The 26539-nt window shown below is 41.9% G+C and overlaps 1 protein-coding gene across 3 annotated transcripts in view; it reads left to right on the forward strand.

Annotated features, from left to right (window-relative positions):
- Nucleotides 1–26539, forward strand: part of GCN1 (GCN1 activator of EIF2AK4) — a 44775-nt gene that overhangs the window by 5829 nt on the left and 12407 nt on the right. For all 3 annotated transcript variants that reach the window (XM_030025368.2, XM_030025369.2, XM_041125951.1), the window contains 39 exons: nt 536–634; nt 717–851; nt 1360–1428; nt 1514–1622; nt 2040–2114; nt 2371–2499; nt 2725–2775; nt 3192–3290; nt 3572–3745; nt 5318–5470; nt 6237–6329; nt 7805–7880; nt 8057–8216; nt 9154–9343; nt 9464–9588; nt 9933–10111; nt 10288–10381; nt 11154–11267; nt 11464–11662; nt 12156–12311; nt 15243–15424; nt 15706–15786; nt 16265–16408; nt 17151–17278; nt 17461–17650; nt 18072–18142; nt 18944–19109; nt 20077–20271; nt 20458–20704; nt 21342–21463; nt 21774–21888; nt 22321–22500; nt 22842–23062; nt 23795–23863; nt 24009–24147; nt 24255–24451; nt 24816–24958; nt 25732–25849; nt 26006–26221. In XM_030025368.2, coding sequence (XP_029881228.1) covers nt 536–634; nt 717–851; nt 1360–1428; nt 1514–1622; nt 2040–2114; nt 2371–2499; nt 2725–2775; nt 3192–3290; nt 3572–3745; nt 5318–5470; nt 6237–6329; nt 7805–7880; nt 8057–8216; nt 9154–9343; nt 9464–9588; nt 9933–10111; nt 10288–10381; nt 11154–11267; nt 11464–11662; nt 12156–12311; nt 15243–15424; nt 15706–15786; nt 16265–16408; nt 17151–17278; nt 17461–17650; nt 18072–18142; nt 18944–19109; nt 20077–20271; nt 20458–20704; nt 21342–21463; nt 21774–21888; nt 22321–22500; nt 22842–23062; nt 23795–23863; nt 24009–24147; nt 24255–24451; nt 24816–24958; nt 25732–25849; nt 26006–26221 — 5403 coding nt within the window. The remainder of the gene's footprint in view (nt 1–535; nt 635–716; nt 852–1359; nt 1429–1513; nt 1623–2039; nt 2115–2370; nt 2500–2724; nt 2776–3191; nt 3291–3571; nt 3746–5317; nt 5471–6236; nt 6330–7804; nt 7881–8056; nt 8217–9153; nt 9344–9463; nt 9589–9932; nt 10112–10287; nt 10382–11153; nt 11268–11463; nt 11663–12155; nt 12312–15242; nt 15425–15705; nt 15787–16264; nt 16409–17150; nt 17279–17460; nt 17651–18071; nt 18143–18943; nt 19110–20076; nt 20272–20457; nt 20705–21341; nt 21464–21773; nt 21889–22320; nt 22501–22841; nt 23063–23794; nt 23864–24008; nt 24148–24254; nt 24452–24815; nt 24959–25731; nt 25850–26005; nt 26222–26539) is intronic.

Consider the following 26539-nt stretch of genomic DNA (forward strand, 5'->3'; position numbering starts at 1 on the left):
AGAAAGCAGGAGGTGTATAAAGCATGACAGTGGGGCAGTCTTGCACCCACGCAGAGTTGCTCTGCATACTATGGTGTATACCGGTGTTTCTAGACTAGGTGTGCTAGTGGTGCCTCCAAGGTGCAGTCTGCAGCATGGCATGAATTCCTTGTGCCTCCCTTGAAGTATTTGCATGTGATATTCTGTCATATAGTGTCAAGTAGGTTTTTCCTTTCTTTTCACCTACTTTAACAACCTGAACCTGTGACCATGCTCATAGCACCTTGGAATATGGTTGGAATACATTTTCAGAAGAGATGTTATGTGTTATAAATTGCTGTTTTCAAAGTAAGAGTTTCCAAAACTGCTATGTGTGGTTCTGCAAAGTGGTGCGTGTGAGATGAAAGCAATGGCAGCTTGTTGGAAGAACTTACACGACCTAAGGACTTTTTCCTAAGCAGATTCAGCTAGTTACTGGCATCTGACATGCCTCGTTTGATATGAGCTCTCTGAGGAGCAGGTGCATGAAGGTTTTCTTGGCTATTTCCCTTGGCAGGTGGAGGTTCAGTGTTTGCTCCTTTTGGAAGTCCTGGGAGGTTCTCATAAGCAGGCGGTGGATGGGGCTGTGAAGAAATTGAACAGGCTGTGGAAAGAGGTGATGTATACCTTGTATGACCATATGCAATAGCTGTTCTAGATTCTGTTGTGTTAACGTGCCTTGCTCTTTTTCTCTTCAGAACCAAGATCTGGTGGATCAGTACCTATCCGTCATTCTTGGTCTTGAACCAAACCAGAGTTACGCTGCAATGCTGGGACTTGTGGTGCAATTTTGCACAGCCCAGAAAGAGATTGATACTGTTAAACGATACAAGGTAAATCTGTTGTACTGCTTTTTTGGGGGAATAAGTAGCATCACTTCGCATCGTGGAGAAGGGGGCTGAAGAGATGTCTCAGTGAGGTTGGTACTTTGCATCTGCCCCTGGTTTCATTATCTTGTCAATTCAGTAGTCATGCACTTCTGACTAAAACAGCTGGGATAGATTTATACAGGAGGTGCCAGATATGTGGCTTTTTGCTGTGGCACATGCATTTATGTAGACAGCCAACACTGCAGCTTTCTGCATTCTCCCCTGTTGTAGGAATGGAAGGCAGCATTTAGGTCTCCTTGCATTTTGAGTGTTGGGCTGAAGGGTAGAGCAGAGAGCACTGATCTTTGCTTGACTGTCTTATGTGAGGATGGAAGCAAAGCTTCTGCTTAGTGGATAGGGCTGCCTTCCAGAGGAGAATGAGGTGGGGTGTCAAGCCTGCCTTCCTGATGGTGTACAGGGAGCTGTGTATAGGTTGTGATGCGGCTGTAACTTGGTGTTTCTGCTTGTTCAGAGTGCTCTTCTGGATTTCTATTTGAAGACCATCCTTATGAGCAAGACAAAGCCTCAGAAGCACGTGCTGGTGAGACACCTGTTACAGAGCTGTTTGTGCTTTTGTCCTACATGCCACATCCGCTGCTGTGCTGAGCGCTTTGTACCCTTTGCAGGACAGCTGTTCCCCACTTCTTCGGTACATGTCTCACGCTGAATTCAAGGACTTAGTTTTGCCAACTCTGCAGAAGTCCCTGCTACGGAGTCCTGAGAACGTAATTGAGAGTGAGTCTGTCATTTCTCTGCATTGTTCTGTCAAAGCTCATGAATAGTTGTTCCTTAGAGGTCTGGAGTTGTTGGGGGAGTGTGTCTCTCTGGACTATGCTTTTGGTCCTGTGAGCACAGGCAGCAGGATTGTCTGGTGTCTAAGGGTTAGACGTGGAGAAGCAACATTTGTGGTGTGATCCCAAGTGTCTGGGTATGTGATAGCTACTGTTTGCACTGAGGACAGAATTTCACAGCTGAGTGCTAAGAAGAATCCTGAATTAACCTGTTCATTGGGCATCAATTTCAGTGGCTTTTTTCTTCCTACTCCTTACTGACCTTGTCTGCTCTTGATGTGAACCGTGGGAAAGGGTGTATTAAATGCTAAAAACAGTTACTTAACAAAATGTAATATGCCGTTATCTCTTCTGTTGTCAGCAATCTCTTGCTTGCTCGTATCTGTGAACCTGGATCTCAGCCAATATGCTCTAGACATTGTGAAAGGACTGGCCAGTAAGTACTCTAACTTCTGGAGGGAATGATGAATTCAGAATAAAGCTTTCTTCAACTTTCTGGCTGTACCTATAACAGCTTGATTACTGGTGAGAGGTTGTTTTATGTGGGAGGGAGGATGATGCTGTAATTTGGAACTGGAATAGTTCATGTGACTGTTCCAGAAGCTGAGTCAATCCACATGTAAAGATAAGTTGCCTCGCTGATTTTATGCAGTTTGTCGTGAGGAGCTCTTAGCTTGTGCATTATTTTCTAGGTCATCTGAAATCCAACAGTGTGCAGCTGATGGATGAAGCAGTTGTGGCATTAAAGAACTTGGCTCGACAGTGTAGTGATCCTTCAGCTGTGGAGTCACTGGGCAAACACCTTTTTGCCATCTTAGGGGGTGAGTAAATTGTAGCATAAGCAGTGGAGATGAATAAAGGTTTGCCAGCTTCAAGGAGTTTTGTGTATTGTATTTTCTGTTGTCTTTAGCTGCCTGTATGGTAGGGTTGGCTCAATCTGGATCAGGGATAATGGGGCAAGGTTTTGTATTTTAGAGAAGACTCTTGATGTAGCACGTAGCTGTTGTCTGTAAGTCAGCCGTCACCCATTTGTTTCTATTTGGCAGGCTCAGAAGGGAAGCTGACAGTTGTTGCTCAGAAGATGAGTGTCCTTTCTGGTGAGAATCCTAGAAGAAAGCTGCTTCTCTGGTGGAAGAAATTCAGCAGAAGGCTGAATGAAAGGGATCTGTACTTAAGCCTTTAGGAATCCCTGCCTGTCATTCCAAATTGGCTGTAGTTGATGTCACAGAGGGTGCTGGATACCACATGCCAGTTCTTGACTTTCTATTCAAAGGAAATAACTGGCTGGTGGGCTACGTGTTTTATGCAAGGAAGAAGATGACTGTATCCTAAGTGAAAATGAAGACAGGTCCTGCAGTATTGGTACATGGTAGATGTGACATCCAGATGTAGTGACAAGAAAAAGAGATGTCTGTGCAAGGATTGAAATGTGAAGGGTCATTCTTGACTGTTTTTAGATTTTGCAGCAAGTGCTGGTAGTTTGGGAACTAATGAGAGAATTCTGTCCTTTCAGGGATCGGCAGCCTTAGTCACCATGTGGTTTCTGGATCCTCTAGCCAAGCTCTGACTGGAACTGTGGCTGAGCTTTTCATCCCTTTCCTGCAACAAGAAGGTTAGACCTCTTGCCTTTGTTCTGGGTTTGCTAAGCTGCTTTCGTCTTGAGCAGGATTTTCGTACGGCATGTTATTCGGGATAAATCCGGATTCTCGCCTGTTGTGTTATAAAATCCGTTGCCCTGTTTTGATGAGCAACCCCATGGAGACAGTGCTGTGTCTGTTAGAAGCACATGCATTTTTTTCCTGCCTCCTCCTGACATTGTTACCTGCTTTCTGGTTTATGTTCCTGTGTTTTATGCAGTTCCTGTACTGATATGAGCTCTGTGTTAATTCCTAGTCCATGAAGGCACATTGGTTCATGCAGTCTCTGTCCTGGCTCTTTGGTGTGTTCGGTTCACCACAGAAGTTCCCAAGAAGCTGGTAGAATGGCTAAAGAAAGCCTTCAGCCTTAAAACCTCTACTTCAGCTGTGAGACATGCCTACCTGCAGTGCATGCTAGCCTCTTTCAAAGGTAAAACTGTGCAGCTATTAATAACTCTCTTGACTGTGTGGCTTAAGAGAAGAGTAATCAACTTTCGTGCTTCCTGATATAAGTAGATAGCTGTGTGGATTAAGAAAGATTTTGTAAGGCAGTATCTGTTCACTGACCTACTTCGTATTTCTCCTTAAACTCCTTTTTGCCTTCCAGGTTTATAAAGATGGTTTGTCTCCTTGTTTAACTAGCATCACTGCCCATCGTGCTGTCTTTTATATACCCCCGGAGTAATTTTTGATTGCTTTATTTTTGTCTTATGCTTAAATTGTAAGGTTTCTAGCTCAGGGACCATGCTTTTGTTTTTTATAGCACCCAGCATGCTGGGATCCTGGTCTGTGGCTTTGGCTCTTGGAAGCTTTAAAAAAAATAAATAAAAAAATATTACTGTGTTTGAAATGAAGATCTTAAGAAATTCTAAACTTTTGGTGGTCCTTTTGAGATTTGCATCTGTTGGTCCTATCCCCTTTGACTTCAGCATTTCATGCACAGGTCAATAGGCGATCAGTCTGATGCCTGTATGTGAGATCTCCTTTTCTTGTTGATGCAGCGTGAATCAAAAAGATGGTATACATTTGCTTAAGAGATCAATAACTCAATGTATTGTATCGGTACAATGGATTAGCCATCACTTTCTCAATATGAATATGAGCAAAATTGTAATTCTGCATTTTTCTATTGTAGTTACCAGGAATGTCTGTGCTATCATAGGGCTGAAAAAAACACTCTAAAAACTACTTTGACGTTACAGGATGGCGGTCCTTTCAGAGACATCAATATGGCAAACCTGAAGTTGCTTATGCTTGCTATGGGCAAAGGGGATTACTTGTGTGTGATGTGTGCAGCTGTTCAGGGGATCAAGGCTCAAGATACTTATATTCTAAAATTATTTACTCACCACTGGAACAATGACTACCATTGCTTTGACCCATCCACTGAAACATCCAACTGGGACATAAAGAAAATAGAGATTCTAAGTCTTATGAATTTATGGTTAAAACATACCTGCGAATACTTAACGTAGAAAATGACAAGGTCTTCTGTTTCTTTTCTCAGTGTTGTGCGTGAGATGTTGTTTCTGGAAATACCAGGAACACCTAGCTCAGTTTCTGTGGAAGCAAGGGTTGCAGATCAGTGGGATTCCTTGACTTGTGAATGTTTGAAGTGGAACAGATGGTCGTGGCTTGCCAGGAATTTACTTTCCCTCTCTTAGGGAAACATAATCTTTGAAGGCAGACTTCCTGTGATTTGAACCAATTCCTTTAATGTAACTGAATTAGCATTTTCTTTGCATCCCGTGAACAGAAACTCGTATTGAGATGGACTTTTCTATCTGTGAGGAAGGGACTAAAGTGGTTATCATCTAGCTTGTCATAGTTAAAGTTTAAGGATAGTAGTGATTGGCAAGTACTCTGGGAGATTCAGAGTCTTTCCAGTATGTGTCTAGTTCCTTTCCTTGTCTCATGACAACAGAAAAACCATTGATACCCTTGTGGTGTAAAGTGTGAAGGATTATGTTGTTTTGTAACTTGTCTCTTTCTGTCTCCTCAGGTGACACATTATTACAGGGCATGGACCTGCTGCCAATGCTAATCCAGACAGTAGAAAAAGCAGCATCTCAAAGTACTCAGGTTCCCATGGTAACTGAAGGAGTTGCTGCAGCTTTGTTGATCTGCAGGATGTCTGTAATTGAGGGACAAACTGGTAAGGTCACAAAATATCTAGTAGAATCCAGTACAAACAGGTTCCGAGGCTTAACACTTTTCCTTGACAGTGTGCATGAGGTACTGTTCCTTAATCTTTGTATTGTATCTGCAGAGAGAATCATTGCCATTTTGTAAACCAGGGAAAGATTTATTCCCATCTCTCTCAGTTATGTCAGTGAAGGATTCTTGCTCTTCCGTGGCTTTGCAAATTCCAGCTTCCATTCATTTAGGGCAATATTTCTCTTTATTCTGACAGAAGATGTTCACCCAGATCTGACATGCTAGGACCTGACTGATGAATTAAAAGTATTACTTGCTTGTTATTTGGGTAGTATTTTTACAAACCATCTTTGGAAAGCATGAGGACTGGAATTCGGTCTTCCATTAGGGGATATTACAAGAACTGTCTGAGGTCATACATCTGCTAGGATATGAAATCCAGGTGTGTTCTGTCTATCAAAAGCACACACCACTTTCCTCCTTTCCTTCATTTTTAGGAAGGCTTGTCCTATCAAAGATTAAGGTGAAACAGACTTTTTACATTTCACCAGTGTAAGTCAGAGAAATATATTTTTGTCAGCTGGTGTTTTTCTGGGCATGCTTATAGTTCTGAATGAGAGGCGTGAGAGGCTTTACAACTGAAGACAAGTAAAGCTAGAAGTAACTTGAGTCAGGAGACAGAATTCTACTGGATTTTATGGACGCTGGTGACTTTGCACTTATTTTGAAACATCCTTGATAGACATCTATTCTTTTCCTGTCAGAGTCTAAGCTGAGTGGTTTCTGGCAGCTGATTCTGGATGAGAAAAAGCAGATTTTTACATCTGAGAAGTTCTTGCAGTCTGCATCAGAGGAAGGTAAATTGTCAGTTATTGTGTATCAGGTTGCTGTTTAACTTTATTACTTAGCACTTACAAGAGCTAATGTTGCTGTTGGCCCTGTTCTGTGGTCCTTGGAGGATCCAGTTTCAGATTAAAATGAACAGCGTACTCTTTCAGAAGTACATCTAGACTAGTTGTAGTCTACGGTTGACAATGAATTAATTTAATTTGTAATGAACCTGAGTTATCAAACATTTATAATTCCAAATTTGTGTAGTCTGTAAAAGTCTTTCCAATACAAAATGCATCTATGTGGTGCCCCAGTTTGTAAGTAAATAGTTGCAGTCAATCTAAGGGATGTGGAGAAGCCTAAAATTAAGAATAAGATGGGAAAAAGTAAAATAAGGCTGGAGAAGAAAACACGTAGGTGAAAATCTTAAGATATGTGGGGGAAGAGTAATAACAGATAGAAAATCAATTGGGTTACAAATTAGTGTCCCTATGCTCTGTTTTGTTCTCTTGTGCTTAAAGATTAGTTGAAAAAAAAATTAATGGAATGTGCCCAACAGAAAACATTACTGACTACATTTTAAATGGAAAGTTTTGAAAATCAGTTCATGAATCGTTTCTCTGAAATGAATTCATTTATCTTTTGTACAAAGCTTTGAAGAGGTAAAGTTTTCTAAATAGGAAATAACATTGTTTCTCCTTTGCTTCCTGCAATCCCTGTTTCCTGAAGGCAATGTGTATATCCATTCGTTTTCTCTCCCAAGTCTGCAAATATCCTGAAAAAGCGTGATTTGGAAAATTTTGTATTGCTCTCTTAAGATGTTAGATCCAAAACCTAATGCTGAGAGTAAATAGTGTCATGATTTGTTATTGGTTATTTAAGCAAAAACATCCAGCCGACATGCTTAACATCCACAAACTATCTGATGCCTTGAATGTCAAAAGTCCCCTGTACCACACTTAATACAGGTTATAACCCACCCCGTGTTTCAGGGCTTTCTGCTCCTGCTTTTATGATATGGTTGAACACTGATATACAAACCAAAGGGCCTAGTCACAGTTGAAGCTCAGAAGATGGTATGAGGTAAAATACCAAGGCTACTATTCAAATAGCATTATGCACTTGTGGATGGATTCAGTATACATTTTATTGTCACTGAAGACATTTCAGCAGGGTGCAGGAATTAACAGTATTGATGCAGCGAGCATGGTATTTATCGTTTGGTTTGCTCTGTTGACTTAGACAAAAATAGGTCACACATAGTGGTCAGGAAAATTCTGCTGGGATCCAGCTAACAACATTTTTATGAAATCATGGTTCTGTTTCCAGTCTTGGCAGATCTGAGTTGGATTTGTCTCTGGCTTCACTGAGGAGATTATGTGGAGGCTTAGTTTGGGTAGCTATTTTAATGTGTCCAGCTTGCTGTTTGTTTGTTTTCAGGTAGAAAAATCTGCTTCTTATGAATTCTCATGCTATTTTAAATATTTGTCTCTTCCCACAGCAATGTGTACAGTACTGCAGCTGACAGAGCGCCTTCTCTTGGATCATGCACAACGGCTGCCTGAAAGTAAAGTTCAGTACGTAGAGTACGCTTGCTGCCACCGATCTGTGTCTGATCCCTGAATGTTAATGCGGGCAATGGAGAGGGTGGGCTTGGGACTTTGCACAAAATGTTGAACTCTTCGTGCTTTTGTGTCCAGTTGGTTTGCAGAGCTGCCTCCCTTGCTAAACCTGTTTATTTCTCCGTTTTCAGGCAGTATCACCGTGCCCTTGTTGCAGTACTGCTGAGTCGGACCTGGCATGTTCGAAGACAGGCCCATCAAACAGTTAAGAAGCTCTTGTCATCTCTGGGAGGGTACAAACTGGCCTACGGGCTCTTGGAGGAGCTGAAAGTGGTTCTCAGTTCTCATAAGGTGAGTAGTGAAGAAGCCTAGTCTCTGCCTAGGCAGTTGTTTGTATGCTGCCAGTCACCTCCCTGTTAGTAGATTTGCTGTTAGTATTGATGTATAGCATGATATGAAGATGATTCAGTTCCAGATGATCTCCTAGAATGCCACTTGTTACTAGATTACTGCATACTACTGTATCCGTGTCTGCAGTGTGCCTAGTCTTCCCTATATACACAGAAGACATATTATTCAAAATTATCTGGGGAGGAAGCTGCAGTTTTCTGTGTCCTTCTATTATTTGAATCCAAATTTAATCCCTGCTGGAAGACCAAGTGCTTTGTTCCTTTCTTAGTATCCTAGTTCTTTGGCCCTGGATTATAGCTCAGACTGCCTATTTAAAACAAGTGTAATGTAAATACTTTAGTAGCAACTATTATAAAAAACAAAAACAAAATAAAAAAAGGAAACAATGAGTGCTATATTATTGGGCATGCTGCTAAGCCAGCAATATGTCAAGTTGTATAATAGATTAAATTGCAATAATTAGGTACTAAGGCTGGGACTTTGTAAATAGTCTTCCCATGTCGCAGATACCGCCTGAATAAAGTATTTTTGAAAAGATACTGGGTAAAATTAGACTGCGGAAGTTGGGCATACTGTTCCCAGCCAGCTGGTTCAACCTTTTGCCGTCCTCTCTGCCAAAAATGATTGCTTTAGTTTTATTTTACCCCAGCTTGCCAAATCTAGTATAGTCTTCCATTCTTAGTCTTTCTGTCACTGTTACTTCTGTGCTTCGGTTCCACTGTTATTCTTTATCCCTTCTTTCCTTTGAAAACTTCAGGTTATTGGTACTGACAGAGGGAGCTGATTGTTGGTATTCAGTATGGTGTTACTGTGGGGTCGTGTGCTTGGGGCTCAGGAAGGCTTGGTGTGATGTGTTAATGACAAGTTGTCCACTCAGGTTCTGCCTCATGAGGTCCTGGTGACTGAGTCGGGAGAGCTGTCGGAGCTAGGAAAGACATACATTCCTCCCCGTGTCCTTCATGAGGCACTCTGTGTCATCTCAAGTGTGGCAGGGCTTGATGTGGATTCCTTTGAGCCAGAAAAGCTGGCACTGGAGATGCTGCTGGTGAGCCATCATCCATCTGTAGGTAAGTGAAGGGATAAGACCACTCTCATGGCCAGTGTATGGGATTTTTATTTTACCTTTTTGTTTCATTGTATTAGCAGTCTGCTTCATATTTATTGTGATCATTTATTCTTCTTGCTAGTGGCAGTGCAGCCAGGTCTTTGGCCAACCCTCCTCATCAAGATGAAGATAGATCCCAAAGACTTCATTACTAAACACCTGAATGACATATTACCCAGGATCACTGCCTACACTCCGGAGAACCAGGTGATAAACTTCTGCTTTCCTTGTGTTAGTTTTGGGAGATACTTTGGAAGAGGAGAGTTTTCTGGAGGAGTTAAGTACTAACTGGTCTGTAAGGAATGAGATCTGTCTAAAAGGTGGGGAAAAGGCAGGTTCAAAGAGAATGTCTCTGGTGAAAAGGTGCTAGGATTTAAGGGGGGAAGAATTTGTACCAGCAACCGAGTAGAATTTCAGATAAGATTCAAGTACCCACTGAACAAGGAATTAGGAGTTGGAACATAATGTGGACTGCCTCAACAGGGCATACTTTTTTGAGACAATTTCAAGGAATACTGATAATAATGTTTTTTCCTTTTTTTTCTTGATAGTCATCTATGAACGCAGTGGGATCTCTCTCTCTGCTTTCACCTGGTAGAGTGCTCCCACAGCTCATCAGCACTATCTCAGCATCAATGGAGAATCCAGCTCTGTGCCAGGTTACTCGAGAGGAATTTGCCATCATGAAGACACCAGAGGGAGAACTGTATGACAAATCTATAATACAGAGGTAAGACTTCATAATTTCTTTTCTCTGTGCACCTGGGGATTGATTGCTTCTGGCATCTAGCCAGAAGGGTGAGGGTGGTTTGTCAGATGCTCTTTCTGGACAGGCGTTCCCAGATTTGTGCACCTGGATCTTAGTCCAGAGCAGTGCTGATTCTTTTCTCTACTTTTCCTTCTCAGTGCTCAACAGGATAGTATGAAAAAGGCTAACATGAAGAGGGAGAACAAAGCTTATTCCTTCAAGGAACAAATCATTGAGCTGGAACTGAAGGAGGTGAGTTGATGGGAACAGGAAAGCCAGGCTGCTCGGTACCTTCAGTGCTGTCTCATCTGTTGTGTTACATGGCTTCTGGCATATGTGTGTACACTGTTGGGAAAGATTCTCTGAACTTTGAATACCTAAGCGTTGTCTTCTCTTATATTTGTATGTATCAGTTTCTTTTCTCTTACATCTGTATTTGTATCAATTTATGTGGTATTCTACTTGTTTGTGAGTATGCTTACTAGTTGGTAGTACCTGTTTTTTCTCTTCATCTCTTATTCAGTATATCTTGTGTAACTTTTTCAGTAGGGGTTGTTAAACAGGTGCTTCCATCTTGTTGACAGCCAGCAGTTCTGTTCAGTCTGGCCAGAGCAATGGGTGTTGGTGGGGGGCAAAAATCTGGTGAAAGGAAGGGAATGTACCAGGTTGACTGGAGCATTCTTTTACTAAAGGTTGACTTCTGTTTGCTCTGGGGAGGATGGCATGCCCATCCACTGTAGAAAGGGCCGGACAACTCTTTTTAAAGATATCATATAATTTGTGACCAATTTAAATGTGGGAGAAACTGATGTTATGCTGCTAATGGGACACTACAGTGTTGTTAACCTGCTGATTTCCATTTTGTGTCTTCACTTAAGAGTGATATGCTTGGAAGAATATTTTGATACTGTTTTAAAAGTAAATTGCAAAAAAACCCCAATGTGTCCAACTTTCTTCTCTACCTAATTGAGGGGATGGTGTTAGTAGCTCCTGGTTTAATAAAGTCCATGGCTCTCTACTGCAGGAAATAAAGAAGAAGAAGGGAATAAAGGATGAGGTGCAACTGACTAGCAAGCAGAAGGAGCTGATGCATGCACAGCTGGAAAGGGAGTCTCAGATAAGAAAACGGCTGAAGGAGGTAAGTTTTGATGGTCGTCTTCGCCAACTCTGGAGCTACCATGACCCAAGTCATTTTGATAAAAGGAGAATGGAGTAGCATAGAGGATATTTGGCAATAACGTATTTGTTTCTTTCATTAGAAATTTGATCTTACAACTTGATTTTTTCCTGATGGAGTTTTTTTATGGTAATCTTTTGAATTGTTTCTCTTACAGCTTGATAATGAGCTGGAAACAGCTTTAGGACTCCTGGACACTGTTATAAAAAGAAAGCCTCCTGGTCTAACTCAGTACATCCCTGGTCTCATCAGTTCCTTCTTGCCACTTCTTCGATCACCTTTGGCTGCTCCAAGGATTAAGGAACCTTTTCTTTCCTTAGCTTCATGTGTCATGCCTGCTCGACTGAAAACCTTTGGTTGGTATTTGCAGTTGCTATTTAAGGGCAGGGTGCATTATTTTTATGGCAGGGAGGTGAAAATTCTTGCTTTTACAAGCTGTGGATCATGACCATGTACCACAGAAAGCCAAGAGGAAAAAACACCCTGGAACAGTGCTTAGGGAGATGACTCCGATGTCCCAGAGATCCTACTGCTGGATAGGACTGGGTCCAAAGACGAGGAGTTGTCTAGTCATTGCGACTACCTCTCAGTAGCAGTTGGTCGCAAGGGGTCTGTCTCCCCTGTGCAGAGTTTGGAGGATGCGAGTGTAACTTGCACATGTAACTGTTGTAAAGAAAGCTGTCCTGTATAAGCCTCGGGGCTGTGCTTCCTTCTCTGTGCCTGTTTTGCAGCAGCCTGGGTTGTTGCCCACAGCTTTGTTATAATTCTTGGGTCTCTGTTCCTGGGGAATTTTTCTCAAGAAATGTTTGGTTTTAGTCCTCTCATGGAGTCTCTATTCTTTCATACTAGGTACTTTAGTGAGCCATGTGACCTTGCGCCTGATGAAACCAGAATGTGAGTTAGATGAATCCTGGTGTCAAGAAGAGCTGCCTACTGCTCTGAACAGAGTTGTTAGCTTGCTGCATGCCCATACCATTCCTAGCCGAACAGGCAAGGGAGAGCCAGGTAAAAAATATTGTAGATACCTCTGACCCTCCCCGTGCCCCTCAACAACTCTGTGAGCTGTTTTAGTTTTGATCGTTTGTATAATGTTTTATAGGTGAGACTTCACTTGGTTGGTTGTTTTTTTTTTTTTAAATAAGTTAAGTCTTCATAGATATGAAAAACCTTAAGGTTTTTTGTGATGGTAGTAGTAGAAATGATGTTACAAGTACAGTAAGTGTAGAAATGAAATAACAGTATTTTTTCCTAAAAGGGTTCATACAGAAATAATAGTAGTGAAACTGAGGCTCATCTTTGCCAAGGACCGTTCCTACCTTTCAACACCACTTAGCATAAGTGATTCAGTGAGACTTAAGTAGAAAGACAAAATAATTGCTTGTTATCTGTGATCTCAGCAGTGAAGTGCCTGTGGCCTCTGCTTGTTTGCTATGTAGTGCTGCAGTTCATGAATATTTTATTCTGGCACAGTTGTAGAAGAAGCAGTTCTTTCCCCCTCTGTAACACGAAGGCAAGCGCCAATGTTTTTATAGTGCGAGAATATGATCTGGGCCAAAATGAACCTTTTTTCCTTGAATTTTTTTTCTTTTTTCTTTTGTTTTTTTCACTGGGTTAGTTTTAATCTAGATTACTTCCAGAATCTGCTTCATGATGGGGTGAGCAAATACTTGTACCACTACATTGAAGATAATAGTACAGAAGAGGGAGGATAGGTTTGCTTCTTTTGAGGCAGGGATGGCTTAGGCTCTCTTAAAGCATCTGGTATACTGTAGTGATGGAGGTGGTTCATCCAGGCTTTGGAGTTGTTCATCATCTAGCTCAATCAAAAGCTACTGTGGTAGATGGTTTATAATTTTGTAAAGGAAATGTAGGATTCCGTTTGGTCCCTTACCCCAGTAGTTCAGTTCTCCTCTTACTGTTCTGTTGCCAGTCAGATCCACAATCGTGTGACTGTGGCGCACGTAATCTTCACAGCTGAGTAGTAGCAATTGACCATGTTGAGCACCACTTGCCGAACATCTCAGTGATAAGTCAGTGTCTCCGCTATGCAATTTATTTCCATAGTAAGAGCAAGTTCATTAACATTTGAATCCATTTGCAGGCTTATTTCCAGAAAGTAGTGGAAGTATTTCCAATCCTTCAAGATTTCCTACAGTGCCTAATTAAATGAATGTCTGATTTTTTTTTTTTCACTGCTGCAAGAGAAAGGAAGTAGGTTCCATAGCGCTTTGTTGGACAAGTCATGTTATATTCCCAAATGATTTTTCCTCACTTTCAAAGTTCTTTAGAGTGTAGTCTTGCAATATTATTTAGTAGAGGTTAGTTTCTTAGGTTACCATGAGACCTAAGAGAGACCATACCTCTTTATAATGTGGATGATAAAATTTATCATTCATTGCTGAAATGCCAAGGTACATTTTATAACCTTTTTTGTATTGGTCAATACCAGCTACTGTGTTAATAGAACATTTATCTTCTCAGATAAAGGTTTGTTCCTCCTGCTGCGTATAGAGAGGACAGTTGCTTAAGCCTAAAAATATCTGGCCAATAATTAAAAAAAAAAAGAGGAAAAAAGCGTAAAAGCAAACAGATACTGAGCAAACAGAGAGAAAAATCCCACATCAGAAATGGAGGGGGTTTTACCTAAGCTATTCATGTTAAATAGTTAGGAGCTCACAGTGTGTTTGGTATTTAAGATTTCTCCCTTGAACTACTTTTGCAGTGTCTGTGCCCTACATAAGCTGACTAATACTGCAGTATTGTATCTGCAGTGCTCTTTATCTGCATCTTAGAAATTTAAAATCTGGCGTTCGCTGACAGCACATATAGGATGTAGAAAGTAAACGTTTTCCCTAGACATCTAATACTTGAATTTTAACTGGACTAACTGGAGGACTGGAAGGAGCATTTGTTATGTCCCATAGCCAAGCCCCTGTGAGAAGGAAGGAGCAAAATTTTTAACAATGGGAATTCAAAAGCTTTAATTTTTTTAAGGGGTGAGGGGAGTTGAGACTTGCAGCAGAATTAGAGGAACCTCATTCTCAAGAATCCAGCTGAAGGCTGGAATGACAGGTTAGCTAGGTTGATAGGAAGTGTTTAAGGGGAATGTAGCTGGCAAACGGGCCCCTACTTTGGGACAAATTAACTTTAAAAGTGAATCAGTTAAATTGTATCAGATCCCTGTGTGGATCCTCCTGCTCAAAAGTAAAATGATCACAATTTTTTTGTAGTTTAATTAATTTTAATTCTCAGAGTGTACACACAAACTTAATGCACTTTAAAGAATAGATTTTATTTCAGCTTTGGTTGTGTGATGGATTTGATTTTGTGTCCTGTCCCCTGCTGCCCGCAAGTATTTCCAGGATAGACAAAACCTCAGTTTTGCCTGTCTACCTTAATCCATTGAATTGTTTCAATTTCATTTGCAGTGTGTATTTTGACATTGTTGAAGCACTTGAAGTAATTTGGAATCCTAATGTGACTTTAACTAAAGCCAGCTCATTGGTGTTGCAAGCAACAGCAACATTAGGTAGAATCACAGAATCATTTAGGTTGGAAAAAAACTTAAGATCATCAAGTACAACCGTTAACCTAACACTGAAATGCCAAATGTCACTGTTGGAACCATACTGTTGCTGCCGTTAAGTGGCAAAAATGGTAGAGGCTAAACAGCGAGCCGGCTGTGTGCACTGCTTTGAACAGGCTAAGCATTGTCTGTGTGGGTTAAGTCCAGATATACATGACACGGTGTCTTTTAGACTGGGTGTTTCTAGGGGGATGGAAGTACTTAGGTCACTTAGCATGTTTGTACATAAGGCTGCAGCCGGCCATATCCATGATGAGCTACCAAGGTGTGCATTTTATACCAGTCAATATTACAAAACAAAGACGTGAGAGGATCAGCTCTGCTCACAGGGTTGTTTTTCCTTTTCGCAGGTGCTGCCCCATTATCAGCTCCAGCATTTTCCTTAGTCTTTCCTCTCCTGAAGACGGTTATGACTGAGACATCCCATGACAGTGAAGACAAGGAGGAGTTCCTGGTCAAGATTCTGCAGATCCTTACGGTCCATGCTCAGCTGAGATCATCAGCAAATGGCCAGGCTGTGCTGGTGGATGAGGTAAGTGAGAGCTGTGGGGATCAGATGACGTCCTTCAACAGTTGTTCAGATGAGGCATGGGATAAAACAGCTAATGTGTAAACTAGACAAAGCAAGTTAATTGTACAGTTTGGAGTTAACAATGTAAGATTGTTTTCTGTCACAGGTTTTGGTTACCTGTCCAGCCCTAGGTTTTGATTGTGATTTTTATAAGGAGTGTCACACTCACACAAGGTACTTTGGAGTCACAGGACATAAGGCTTTTTCTCCTCCCTCCTCCTTTTCTCCCCCCAATCTTTCAGAATGGCCCAGAGCTGCTGCCCCGGAGGGACATGCTGGTTCTGCTGACCCGGGTGATAGGAACGGGTTCACCACGGTTACAGGTGAGTCCTCAGCTTCATAACCACAGTCAGGATTCTGCCTAAGATTCATCAGCATCTAAATGAAGGAAATACACCCACCTGCTTTAAATCTCTGGGGCTGGTGGTTGATACATTACCAATTTTCACCTGTGTTTATGGTATTCTTGGAATAATATGTCTGCATCTTTTTTTCTTGTGGGTTTTATTGCACCAGACAATACTCTTCAGTCTTCCACAGGTGACATTTTATTCCTTCTCTAAGGCCTTGCTCTGTCAGAGAAGTTTAGCAGTCGCTCCCCCGAGTGTGTTCTGAGGGATGAGAGGGCAGAAAGGTCAATAATAACAAAAAGGCAAACAGTTGGACTGAACTTGTCAGTTCTTGTTCTTGTCACTGTTGTCTGAGAATTTCTTCGCTTGTGATAGCACTCAGCCCCCACGCTGCGCTTGCTTTGACAGAAGTCAGTGGTGGAATCTCTAATACTTCCTCACGGCATTTTAGGTTTTGGCTTCCAATGCGCTGACCACCCTGTGCACAAGCAGCAGCGGGGAGGACGGCTGTGCCTATGCAGAACAGGAGGAGATCGATGTGTTACTTCAGGCCCTGCAATCGCCATGCATGAATGTTCGAGATGCAGCTCTCAGGGTAGGTGGGAATCATTCAGGGTCACACTGAATTCCTTAGTTTTTGGGGAGGTGAATCTTCTCTAACACTGATGAAGAGAGGCTTCAGCTGTGATGCCAGTCTTTGGGCAGTGTGTCTGCAGGAGGAGGCAGTAGCTACTGAACAATAATGCTCTAAGTAGTGCTCTTTGTGCTAGATTTATCTTGCAAAAAGGAGTACTCTGGGTCTATCCACACCTTTGTTTTGTTAAAACAGGTGTAATTATGACAAACTTAACACCTTATACTTATAATTGCATAGAGCTTAGTCTTAAAGAGAGCTGTCGAAAAATTCCTATGTCTGTATTGGGCCCAGTGTTTTTGGAAAGCTTGAGTCTTAGTCGCTTCTGAGAACATAAAAAAGAAAGAAAGAAAGAAAGACCAAGGATGCTTGGTTTTCTTTGCCGTGAAACAAATTTCAGCTTAGCTCACCTGAGCTGGCTTCTCTGTACTTAGAAGCAGAAAAGACTGTAGTCACCAGAGCACAACCTCGTGCCTAGTTGCCTCTCTGCAACCTGCCTATGGAGCACTATTCTTGAGTTTCGCCATCTCACCTATTAGCGGCAGAAAGACCTTGATCTGCATGGGCAGTGTGCTGCACAAGGAAGCATGAATTTTGACACTTCCAACCACTGAGAGCTTGACTTGGCAATGGTTTTAAGTGTTTTAAAGTATCTGTTTCTAAAATCAGATCCTTGCACTGATTCTCCTGTAAACTAATTCAGGGACTGATGGAGCTACAAATGGTTCTACCAACCCCAGACAGTGATGAAAAGAATGGACTGAATCTGTTGCGTCGCCTTTGGGTAGTAAAGTTTGATGTGGAGGATGAGATTCAGAAGTTGGCGGAGAGGTAGGAGTTCTTCCTGGCTGATTGGATTGTAAGGGGACCTCTCTTCTCACCTGGTGGAGCTCCACTGGAAGGGGCTTTGTCTCCCTCAGGCAGAGGGCAGTTTTAGGTCACCCTGATATTTGCATGTAGCAGTGGCTTCTCTTGCTGAAGCGTGATCTGTCACCTCTTTGTGTGCGCTGCAGGTTGTGGGAGTCCATGGGTCTGGAGCTGCAGCCTGACCTCTGTTCTTTGCTGATCAAAGATGTCATCTACCATGAAGAGGCAGTGCGACAAGCAGGTGCTGAAGCTCTTTCCAGAGCTGTAGCTCAGTATCGAAACCAAGCGGCAGAGGTCATGAATAAACTTACAGAGATTTACCAGGAGAAGCTCTACGTAAGTACTCTTGTCCTAAGGGGTTGACAGGCACAAGCTTGTGCCATATTTTATATCTTTTATTAATCACTTTTCATTTTGTCTGTCTTGAGGGTGTGCATGAAGCCTGCTGTTGCTGTGTGTTTGCTTATCACAGACTTTAATGTCTTGGTCCTGAAGTTACCAGACAGTAATGGCACTGTTGCGCAGGTGGAAGATGTGCCTTAGGTGATACAGGAAGACTGTGGCAGAGCAGGGGCTGGAATCTAAGTCTTTTTAGGCTCCAGCTAGCTCTCTGCCTGTTTTTTACCATGCTCTTCTGCTAGTGGTATCATACCTCTGTGTAGTATTTTAGAAATAGCATTGCAGGTATGGCTGACGGTATTCTCTGCATGTGTGTCCTTGGAAAAGGCATTCTGATGAATTTTTTTTCTCCTTGCAGAGGCCACCTCCAGTTTTGGATGCTTTGGGACGAGTGATATCTGAATCACCGCCTGACCAGTGGGAAGCAAGGTACAGTCATCTTCAGATTGATCTCATCACTTCCTGTGCATCCAAATGAGATATTCCAGATTGTTATTCAGAAGTTCAGGCAGTGGAGAAATAAGGGAATGTTAAAGGAACAAAATATATGCAGTTGTACTCACTTGCTGGTTTCGTGCTTCCTTCTGGTAGAGAATATTTGTGCCCCTCAAGCAGGCTGGGCAGGCCAAACTGAAATGCTCTCAGTTCCATCAAAATATTGGGTGCTATCTTCCCTATGTCCTTCTGATAAGACCAGAGTCTTTCCTTCTCAGACTGTCTGATTTTTGTCTTGTCTTACTGTATTCCCACCTCTGTATGAGCAATTGATTGTTTCAAGAGCAGCAGTGGCGAGTTTTAATGAACTGGACAAAATCCAGTTTGGATAATTACTTTTTGTCTACTTGTATGCCCTATACAGGTTTAATTGGAGATCGTCTTGTTCGCTACCTGTCTTAAGTTAATCTGTTCTTTAGTGCTGATGTACCTTGTTGTAAAGCTGCTGTATTTTGGCAGTAGAAAAAGTGATCCTGATGTCTGTTGGCCCAAGTATCCCTAATGCTTAATCAGGATAAAAGGCATTATATGGCTGAAAGATTGTTGTCCTTTTGGGAACCTGCAGCATGGGGTTTTGTAATGAAATGCATGTAGGTTGGACACTCTGAAGCTCTTCGGTTTTATAGTGGTTCTCTCTCTCAACGTCTGTAATGTACTACTGATAGCAAATGTGATTGTGACCTCAAGCAAATTCTGTCAAAAGTCAGTAAGCTCACAAGTTCACCATCTTTACAGGTGTGGCATAGCTTTGGCCCTCAACAAGCTCTCACAGCATCTGGACAGTTCTCAGGTGAAGCCCCTCTTCCAGTTTTTTGTACCGGATGCCCTGAATGATCGCAGTCCTGAAGTCAGGAAGTGCATGTTAGATGCAGCTCTTTCAACGCTCAACACTCATGGCAAAGTAAGTCTGAACACTTCTCTCTAGCAGTGGAAAAAAGTGGGATGAAAATGTAGGTACTGTGTTGGAGCCCATAGATTTTTGTAATTTTTTTTTTCTTAGAGGTTGCTGTTACTTGTAATAGTTAAAAAAATTTCATGTAGTAGGAATCTTTGTGTGTTTGGAGTTGTTCTGTTGGTGACTAGTGTTAACTAAGAGTGTAGTTTTTCCCTGTCATTGCAATAAAAAAGAAATAGTGCTGAATTAACTGGAGTTAAAATGGTGTGAAACTAGAGTAATAGAAGTAAAATCAGACCACAGATCTTTTAATTGTGGGAAGGTGAGTTTTCCCTTTCAGGCCTCATGCAAAGCAAAACATGAAAGCTTGTTGATCGTTGGCTTAATTAAACTGAAAACAATTGAAGTAATTCAGAGAATTGAGGACCACCCTTCTCACTACTAGCCCTTCTCCAGCAGTGTTAGATGGGGGAGGTGTGCAAGGTGTAAATTGCTCAGCTTCCGATTTCCTCATATGTGCAAGTCACCTCTTCTCGACAGCCCTCTGCATTCCTGTTAAGCCCAAGACAATTGGAGTATTTTCATATTATTCATTCTTTCCTTCTGTTTCTTAGAAAAGCAGGGTGAAGTTTGTTTTAGCTTTCTGTTCTCCCTTTGCAAACAGAGCAAGCAAAAGAGCCGGGACTGCTGTTTAAGCTAGCAGTCTTGCCTAGTAGCATGCATCACTTCTGGCAGAACATCATGCTGGCAGGTTTGGGGGGATCTAATTTTTAAGAGCTCCTCTCTAGCAGGAAATATTTGTTGCCTGTCGGGTTGGCACACGGTTTTATGTGATGTGACACATTAAATGAACTGTAAATACAGTGTGATTGTTCAGTTTGTTAGCTCAGAGAAGAGCAAACAAGTCCACTGAGCATAGCAAATCTCATTCTGAGTGGACTCTAGTGGCAAGTTCTGTGGTTTTGTTTTTCAGGACAATGTTAACTCTCTCTTGCCAGTGTTTGAAGAATTCCTGAAAAATGCTCCTAATGATGCCAGTTATGATGCTGTCAGGCAAAGCGTGGTCATTCTGATGGGTTCACTGGCAAAGCATCTGGACAAGAGTGACCCTAAAGTGAAACCAATTGTTGGCAAACTGATAGCAGCCTTGTCCACACCATCTCAGCAGGTAGGTGCCTTCTTGGAGGAGTTCTCAGGTTTCATGCAGAGGCAGGTTAACACTATGATACTTTTGGGGATGTCAGATGAAAAATGGCTCTGGTGACAGAAAGCTGTCATTGTGGGTGCAGTCTAGGGGGAAGTTATGTTGGTGATGAATATTTTGTGATCTGATAGCTGGTGGATTGTTTTACAGGTTCAAGAGTCAGTGGCAAGCTGTTTACCACCTCTGGTGCCTGCGATTAAGGATGATGCAGGAGGAATGATACAGAAGCTAATGCAGCTGCTTTTAGAGTCTGATAAGTATGCTGAGCGCAAAGGTGCAGCTTATGGGCTGGCAGGCCTGGTGAAAGGCCTTGGCATCCTCTCTCTCAAGCAGCAGGAGATGATGACCACACTGACCGATGCTATCCAGGACAAGAAGAACTTTCGTCGGCGTGAGGGTAAGGGACAAAAGCTTTTACCTCCAAATACCTAGTATTTCTCTTGTACCTACTACCATTGCAGTCAGATAAAATGATACCTGAATCCCTGTGCTTGGTTTATCGACATTTATTTTACTAAGGTTTGCAGAGAAAGAAATGGGAGGTGTCTGTCATGAGGCCATTGATTGTGTGTAGTGTCCTAAAATTGCTCTATTTGCATTGTGGTGGAAGAAGGGTTTCTGGTCCTAGACAATATGCATGCGCTCGTCCCTCCTGTTTTCAAAGGCAGGCGTTGTTAGGGAGGCTCCTGCTCCCTGTGAGATGGTACATATTCGGCCCCAGCTGGCCCAGAGGGGTTCTCGCAGCCTAGTTGTTCCTTTTGCTGCTGGAGATTTCCTGTCCTTATTTCTGATTACCAAAGCTAGGACTCAGAGGGCCGTTATGTTTTTAATGCTACTGGGCTTCTTGTCCTTTCTGACACCGGAAATTCCCACCGCAGCGCTAGCCACAAGTGCAAGAAGGCAAGAAACTTTCAGCTGTGAGGTTTGAGTGCTTTTGGAGAAATTCTACAGATATTTGGCAAATTTTATCTTCTCTTACCATCCCCTTTAAATGAAGTTGTGTTTTCTTCTGACTGTCCTTTTTGTTTCTTTAGGGGCTCTGTTTGCCTTCGAGATGCTCTGCAGCATGCTTGGAAAGCTCTTTGAGCCCTATGTGGTTCATGTGCTACCTCACTTGCTGCTTTGTTTTGGAGATGGGAACCAGTACGTGCGAGAGGTAAGATGCCTTAAGTTTCTGAGAACATAGGGTGTTAAGAGAAAACCGAGATGAAACGGATATGAATGCTCTTTGTAACTAGGCAAATTGAGAAGGTGACCTATCCCTTGAGACGCTACTAATAACAATTTGATCTTCTTAATAACTGAAAGCATCTTATTTCATTGGCCATTAATTGGGAGCTACTTGGCCAGCTGCATCATTGTACTGAGACACTATTTTACATGAAGGCTTTGTTCCCATTGAGTCTCTGAGGAGGGAAAAAACATGCGTTGTGACACAGCTTGTAAATGTTCTCTTCTCCTTGGAGGCTGCAGATGACTGTGCCAAAGCTGTGATGAGCAACTTGAGTACTCACGGAGTGAAGCTGGTTTTGCCATCACTTCTTGCAGCACTAGAAGAGGAATCTTGGAGAACTAAAGCTGGTATGGACCAATATCTGACTGACATGATTGAGAGTAACCCACAGTTCCCTTCGCTGTCATTCCCCTTGTTTATTCCTTCATCCCTGCAGATGGCTGTGATAGTTTATTGTCTCTTAAGGGACTGTGGAACTTACAGCTTTAGAGATACAAATGAGTTCCCTGACACATTTGAGCAACTTTTTTCCCCCAGCAGATTCAAGGGACACTTTTTTTACCCCCTGTCTCTCTAGAAATACTCCAGAAGCTGGAAGTTTCCTCTCCCCCCTTCTTTTGCCTGGTACACAACCCCCCCCTGCCCCAACACTTGTGTTCTCCGACTGGTAGATTTGAGTTTGAAGTAAATGTGATCGTCTCCTCATATCTCTTCTTAACGCTGTGTGTTGTTTTGTGTTTTGTCTTTTTTTTTTTTTTTTCTTTCTTTTTTTTGTACAGGATCAGTGGAACTGCTGGGGGCTATGGCGTACTGTGCTCCCAAACAGCTCTCTTCCTGCTTACCCAATATTGTGCCAAAACTTACTGAAGTGCTCACAGATTCTCATGTGAAGGTGCAGAACGCAGGTCAGCAAGCTCTCAGGCAGATTGGGTCTGTCATCAGGAATCCAGAGATCCTGGGTAAGAACTGTCTGCATCTCTAATGTCCTGACGTGACCATGGTTTATAATAGCAAGGTTTATGTTCACAACATTTAGGATTAAATCCAAACTTCTATAGAAATGAAACTACTCCTAGAAAAATATAACATGAAAGCTTAACAGCAGCTGTTTGCTTCAAGGCTTTTTGAATGTTCCTATCCATTTTGTCATCTAATGTTAATAGGGTTTCCTCTGTTCCTATGCTGCTAGTTGCTGTAGAAGGATCTAAAACATCCCATGAGAGAACACCAGCTTACCCTGACACGCGTTTTTGTTTTATGTACAAATGAAGTCTTTTCTCTTCTTTTTAAAAATGTTCAGCAATCGCTCCAGTTCTGTTGGATGCTCTCACTGACCCCTCCAGGAAAACCCAGAAGTGCCTGCAGACTCTACTGGATACCAAATTTGTCCATTTCATTGATGCTCCATCCTTAGCACTGATCATGCCAATTGTTCAGAGAGCTTTTCAAGATCGTTCCACAGACACCAGGAAAATGGCTGCCCAGATCATTGGGAACATGTACTCCCTGACGGATCAGAAGGTACAGCGCTAAAAACGCTCTCTGACTGTATGCTGTGTTTACTGTGTTGGAGATAACAGAGCAAGCACTAGAGAGAATTTACTTGGGTTTGGGATTTTGCTGTTAGGGTAGACAATATTAGAATCCACACAGCTTCTTTAATTAAATGTATGTAAATGAACAGATAATGTCCATAAGCACCTGAAAATTGTCACTGTCTTTAACACTGTCAGCTTTGTACTTTGGTCATCTAGTTATTACCAGATTTATCCCTGCAAAAAGGTCTTGTAATTTTTACTGTATAAGAAATGCCTTAACAAACAAACAAGCAAAACCAGTACCAGTGAAACACAGATCAGCTGCTTACAAATGGATTCAGGGCTTGTTTGAAAAGTATTTGTACAACCTCACTGTAGGCTAAAGATCTGTGTTTAATTTTTGTGCTGGTAATCTCTACCTTTAAACCTTGTGTAAATGTTAAGAGTGTTGGATTTTCTTTAGATACAAAGTGCTGGGTTGTAGGTGAGCATCAAAAAGGTTTTGAGTGGTCTGCATGGAACTGGCGTTGTGTCTTGGACTTACTGAACAATTCAATGGGCTTATTTGTAGGATTGTGAAAGCAACTGATTAAACTCTCAGGATGTTACGCATGATTGCTAATAATAAGGGCCTGAATGCCCTTTACATGAAGGTGACTTAGGTTTCTTTCTCATTTTGAATCTAGTTCTTACTCTTTGGGCTCTTTTTTTTCAGGATCTGGCTCCTTACCTACCCAGTGTGACTCCTGGACTGAAGGCATCTCTCTTGGATCCTGTACCTGAAGTAAGTCTTTTGTACAAATACAGTTTGTCTTTCAGTGCATTAGGTTAGACTTTGTCCTGACCTTCTGTAGAACTGTAATCAGACACATCTGTCTCAGTAACTTTGACTGGATATTTTGCAAATCTCTGTTCCTCTTGTCTGTTAGGTGCGTACAGTGTCTGCAAAGGCACTGGGAGCCATGGTGAAGGGTATGGGAGAATCATGCTTTGAGGATTTGTTGCCATGGCTGATGGAGACACTGACATATGAGCAGAGCTCAGTGGATCGATCTGGTGCTGCTCAAGGTGAGGACAGCTATGTCTGAATACCGAGCTCAGAGTTTCTCCTATTAAATCAGATTAGCTTGTTCTTTCTTGTGTTTATCAGCTATGTTACCTGCTTTTTTTCCCAGGTCTGGCTGAAGTTATGGCTGGTTTGGGGGTAGAAAAGCTGGAGAAACTTATGCCAGAGATTGTAGCTACTGCCAGTAAAGTGGATATTGCTCCACATGTACGAGATGGTTATATCATGATGTTCAACTACCTGCCAATTACCTTTGGAGACAAGTTCACTCCGTATGTTGGTCCCATCATTCCTTGTATCCTTAAGGTATGTAGCAGAGGCCTGAAGAGTTTTATTTATTAGAGGATAAAAAGAAGTCTCCAGAGTATTTTAAGCATCATTTCCAGTAATTGTGGGACATGCAGAGACTTGTCCAGCATTGCTGAATTATAGAAAAAAATAATATAAAAGAATTTAAATTATAAATTATTTCTTCTTCCACATTATTTGCTTGCTGTCTTTTGTTTGTAGTCACTAGTAATTTCTCGAAATCACCTTTGAGCATTCACAACTCTATAGTTCATTTACTTTTCATGTTTGAGAGAAAACATAATTTTGTTTTCCTCCTGTTAGTTTTGTATATTGTGCTGAAAAAAACAGCTTTCACAGACATTTTTCTGCCTCTGTTCAGGCACTGGCAGATGAGAATGAGTTTGTGCGGGACACTGCCCTGCGCGCTGGCCAGAGAATCATAAGTATGTATGCTGAGACTGCCATTGCACTTCTGCTGCCACAGCTTGAGGATGGGCTGTTTGATGACTTGTGGAGGATAAGGTAAGGGATAACCGTCTTATCCACAGACGTTGCTCTTCCATGGTTGAAAAACTGGTGTGATTTAGACTATATGTTGCTCTTCAAGGAAAGGCAGAGACCTCCTGGGAAGGAAAAACAAGTGGCTCTTTTTGCTTGTTGATTTGAATATGATGCCTTATAGCACTGAGTCTGCAAAGCCCTGCCAGCAGTGGATCAGGTTTCCTGGTACCTGCAAAGCATTCCTACGAGGTTATTAATTGTGGTAGTGACTCTGAAACGCACTTCCGAGGCAGTTGATGTGGCAATATTTAGCTGTCATATATTGTTTTTCATTTTTCAAAATGCTGAGTAAGTTATTGTTCTCCTGTGTATGGAAATGTGCAGTGGAGCACTCACAGCTAATAGCAATTGCTCAAAAATTAGTTGTACTAAAAGGCTTGTGTCAGCTGAGTGCTGATGAGTGCACATATCCCAGGTGAATGTCTTTTGGGTTAAGACAGATACTGGCAATGTCTTGTTCCTTTTTAGAGTCCAGGCTATTCCCTGATTCATTGCTTTGATACGGGAATTCTCTCAGCGCCTTCCAGTTTGGAATCATTCCTTCCCTTTCTCTTTAGCATGCTTCTCAGTTGTGTAGGCAGATGGATGTCACGTATCAGCCCATGCAGCATTTCAGTGCTGACCTAGCTCTTTGCCTTGCATTTTGCTCACATCTGTATTTGACACACTGTCATATTTGGACTGGTACTGCCTGCATACCCTGTTTGTAACACTTGACTTGCTCCTGTTGCCAGGTTTAGCTCAGTTCAGCTCCTTGGAGATCTTCTATTCCATATCTCGGGAGTCACTGGCAAAATGACCACAGAAACCGCCTCAGAGGATGACAACTTTGGAACAGCCCAGTCAAACAAGGTAAAGCTGTTCTTGTCTGTTGTGTCTTTTTTTTTTTTTTTTTTTTTTAAATCAGCATGGAAAGCCTGCTGCGAAGACATATTGAATAATCATGTATTTTGTTCTTTTTGTAAGTTTGAGGAGTGAATAATACAATTTTGTGATACTTCTTTTCAGGCTATTATTAATGCTCTTGGTGTGGAGAGGAGGAACAGGGTGCTGGCAGGGCTGTACATGGGCCGCTCTGACACCCAGCTGGTAGTGCGTCAAGCCTCCTTACATGTCTGGAAGATTGTAGTCTCAAACACTCCTCGCACACTGCGTGAAATTTTGCCAACCCTCTTTGGGCTTCTGCTGAAATTCTTGGCCAGTACTTGTGCAGATAAGCGAACGGTGAGAAATTGTGTAATGCCTTCCTGTTACTGCAGGTGACTGTATAAACTAATTTCTGAAGAACACAGGATAATTCTTTTCTATAAATCACTCCAAAGCTGTCATTAATTTAACTGTTCTGAGTAGTATGTCTGAGTTCTGTCTTTGCTGAAGGTGACTGTGATGACAGTAAAACAGTACAGTACAAACAGTACAGTACAGTACAAAACAGATGACAGTAAAAAAAAAAAGGTTATTTATACTAGTAGTGTTTCCATTCCTACTACTCTGTCTATACTGTGAACAGTAGTTTATGGTCAAAAGTTAACATTTGCTCAC

The sequence above is a fragment of the Aquila chrysaetos genome, chromosome 9 (genome assembly GCF_900496995.4).
Source record: "Aquila chrysaetos chrysaetos chromosome 9, bAquChr1.4, whole genome shotgun sequence".
Classification (NCBI taxonomy): domain Eukaryota; kingdom Metazoa; phylum Chordata; class Aves; order Accipitriformes; family Accipitridae; genus Aquila; species Aquila chrysaetos.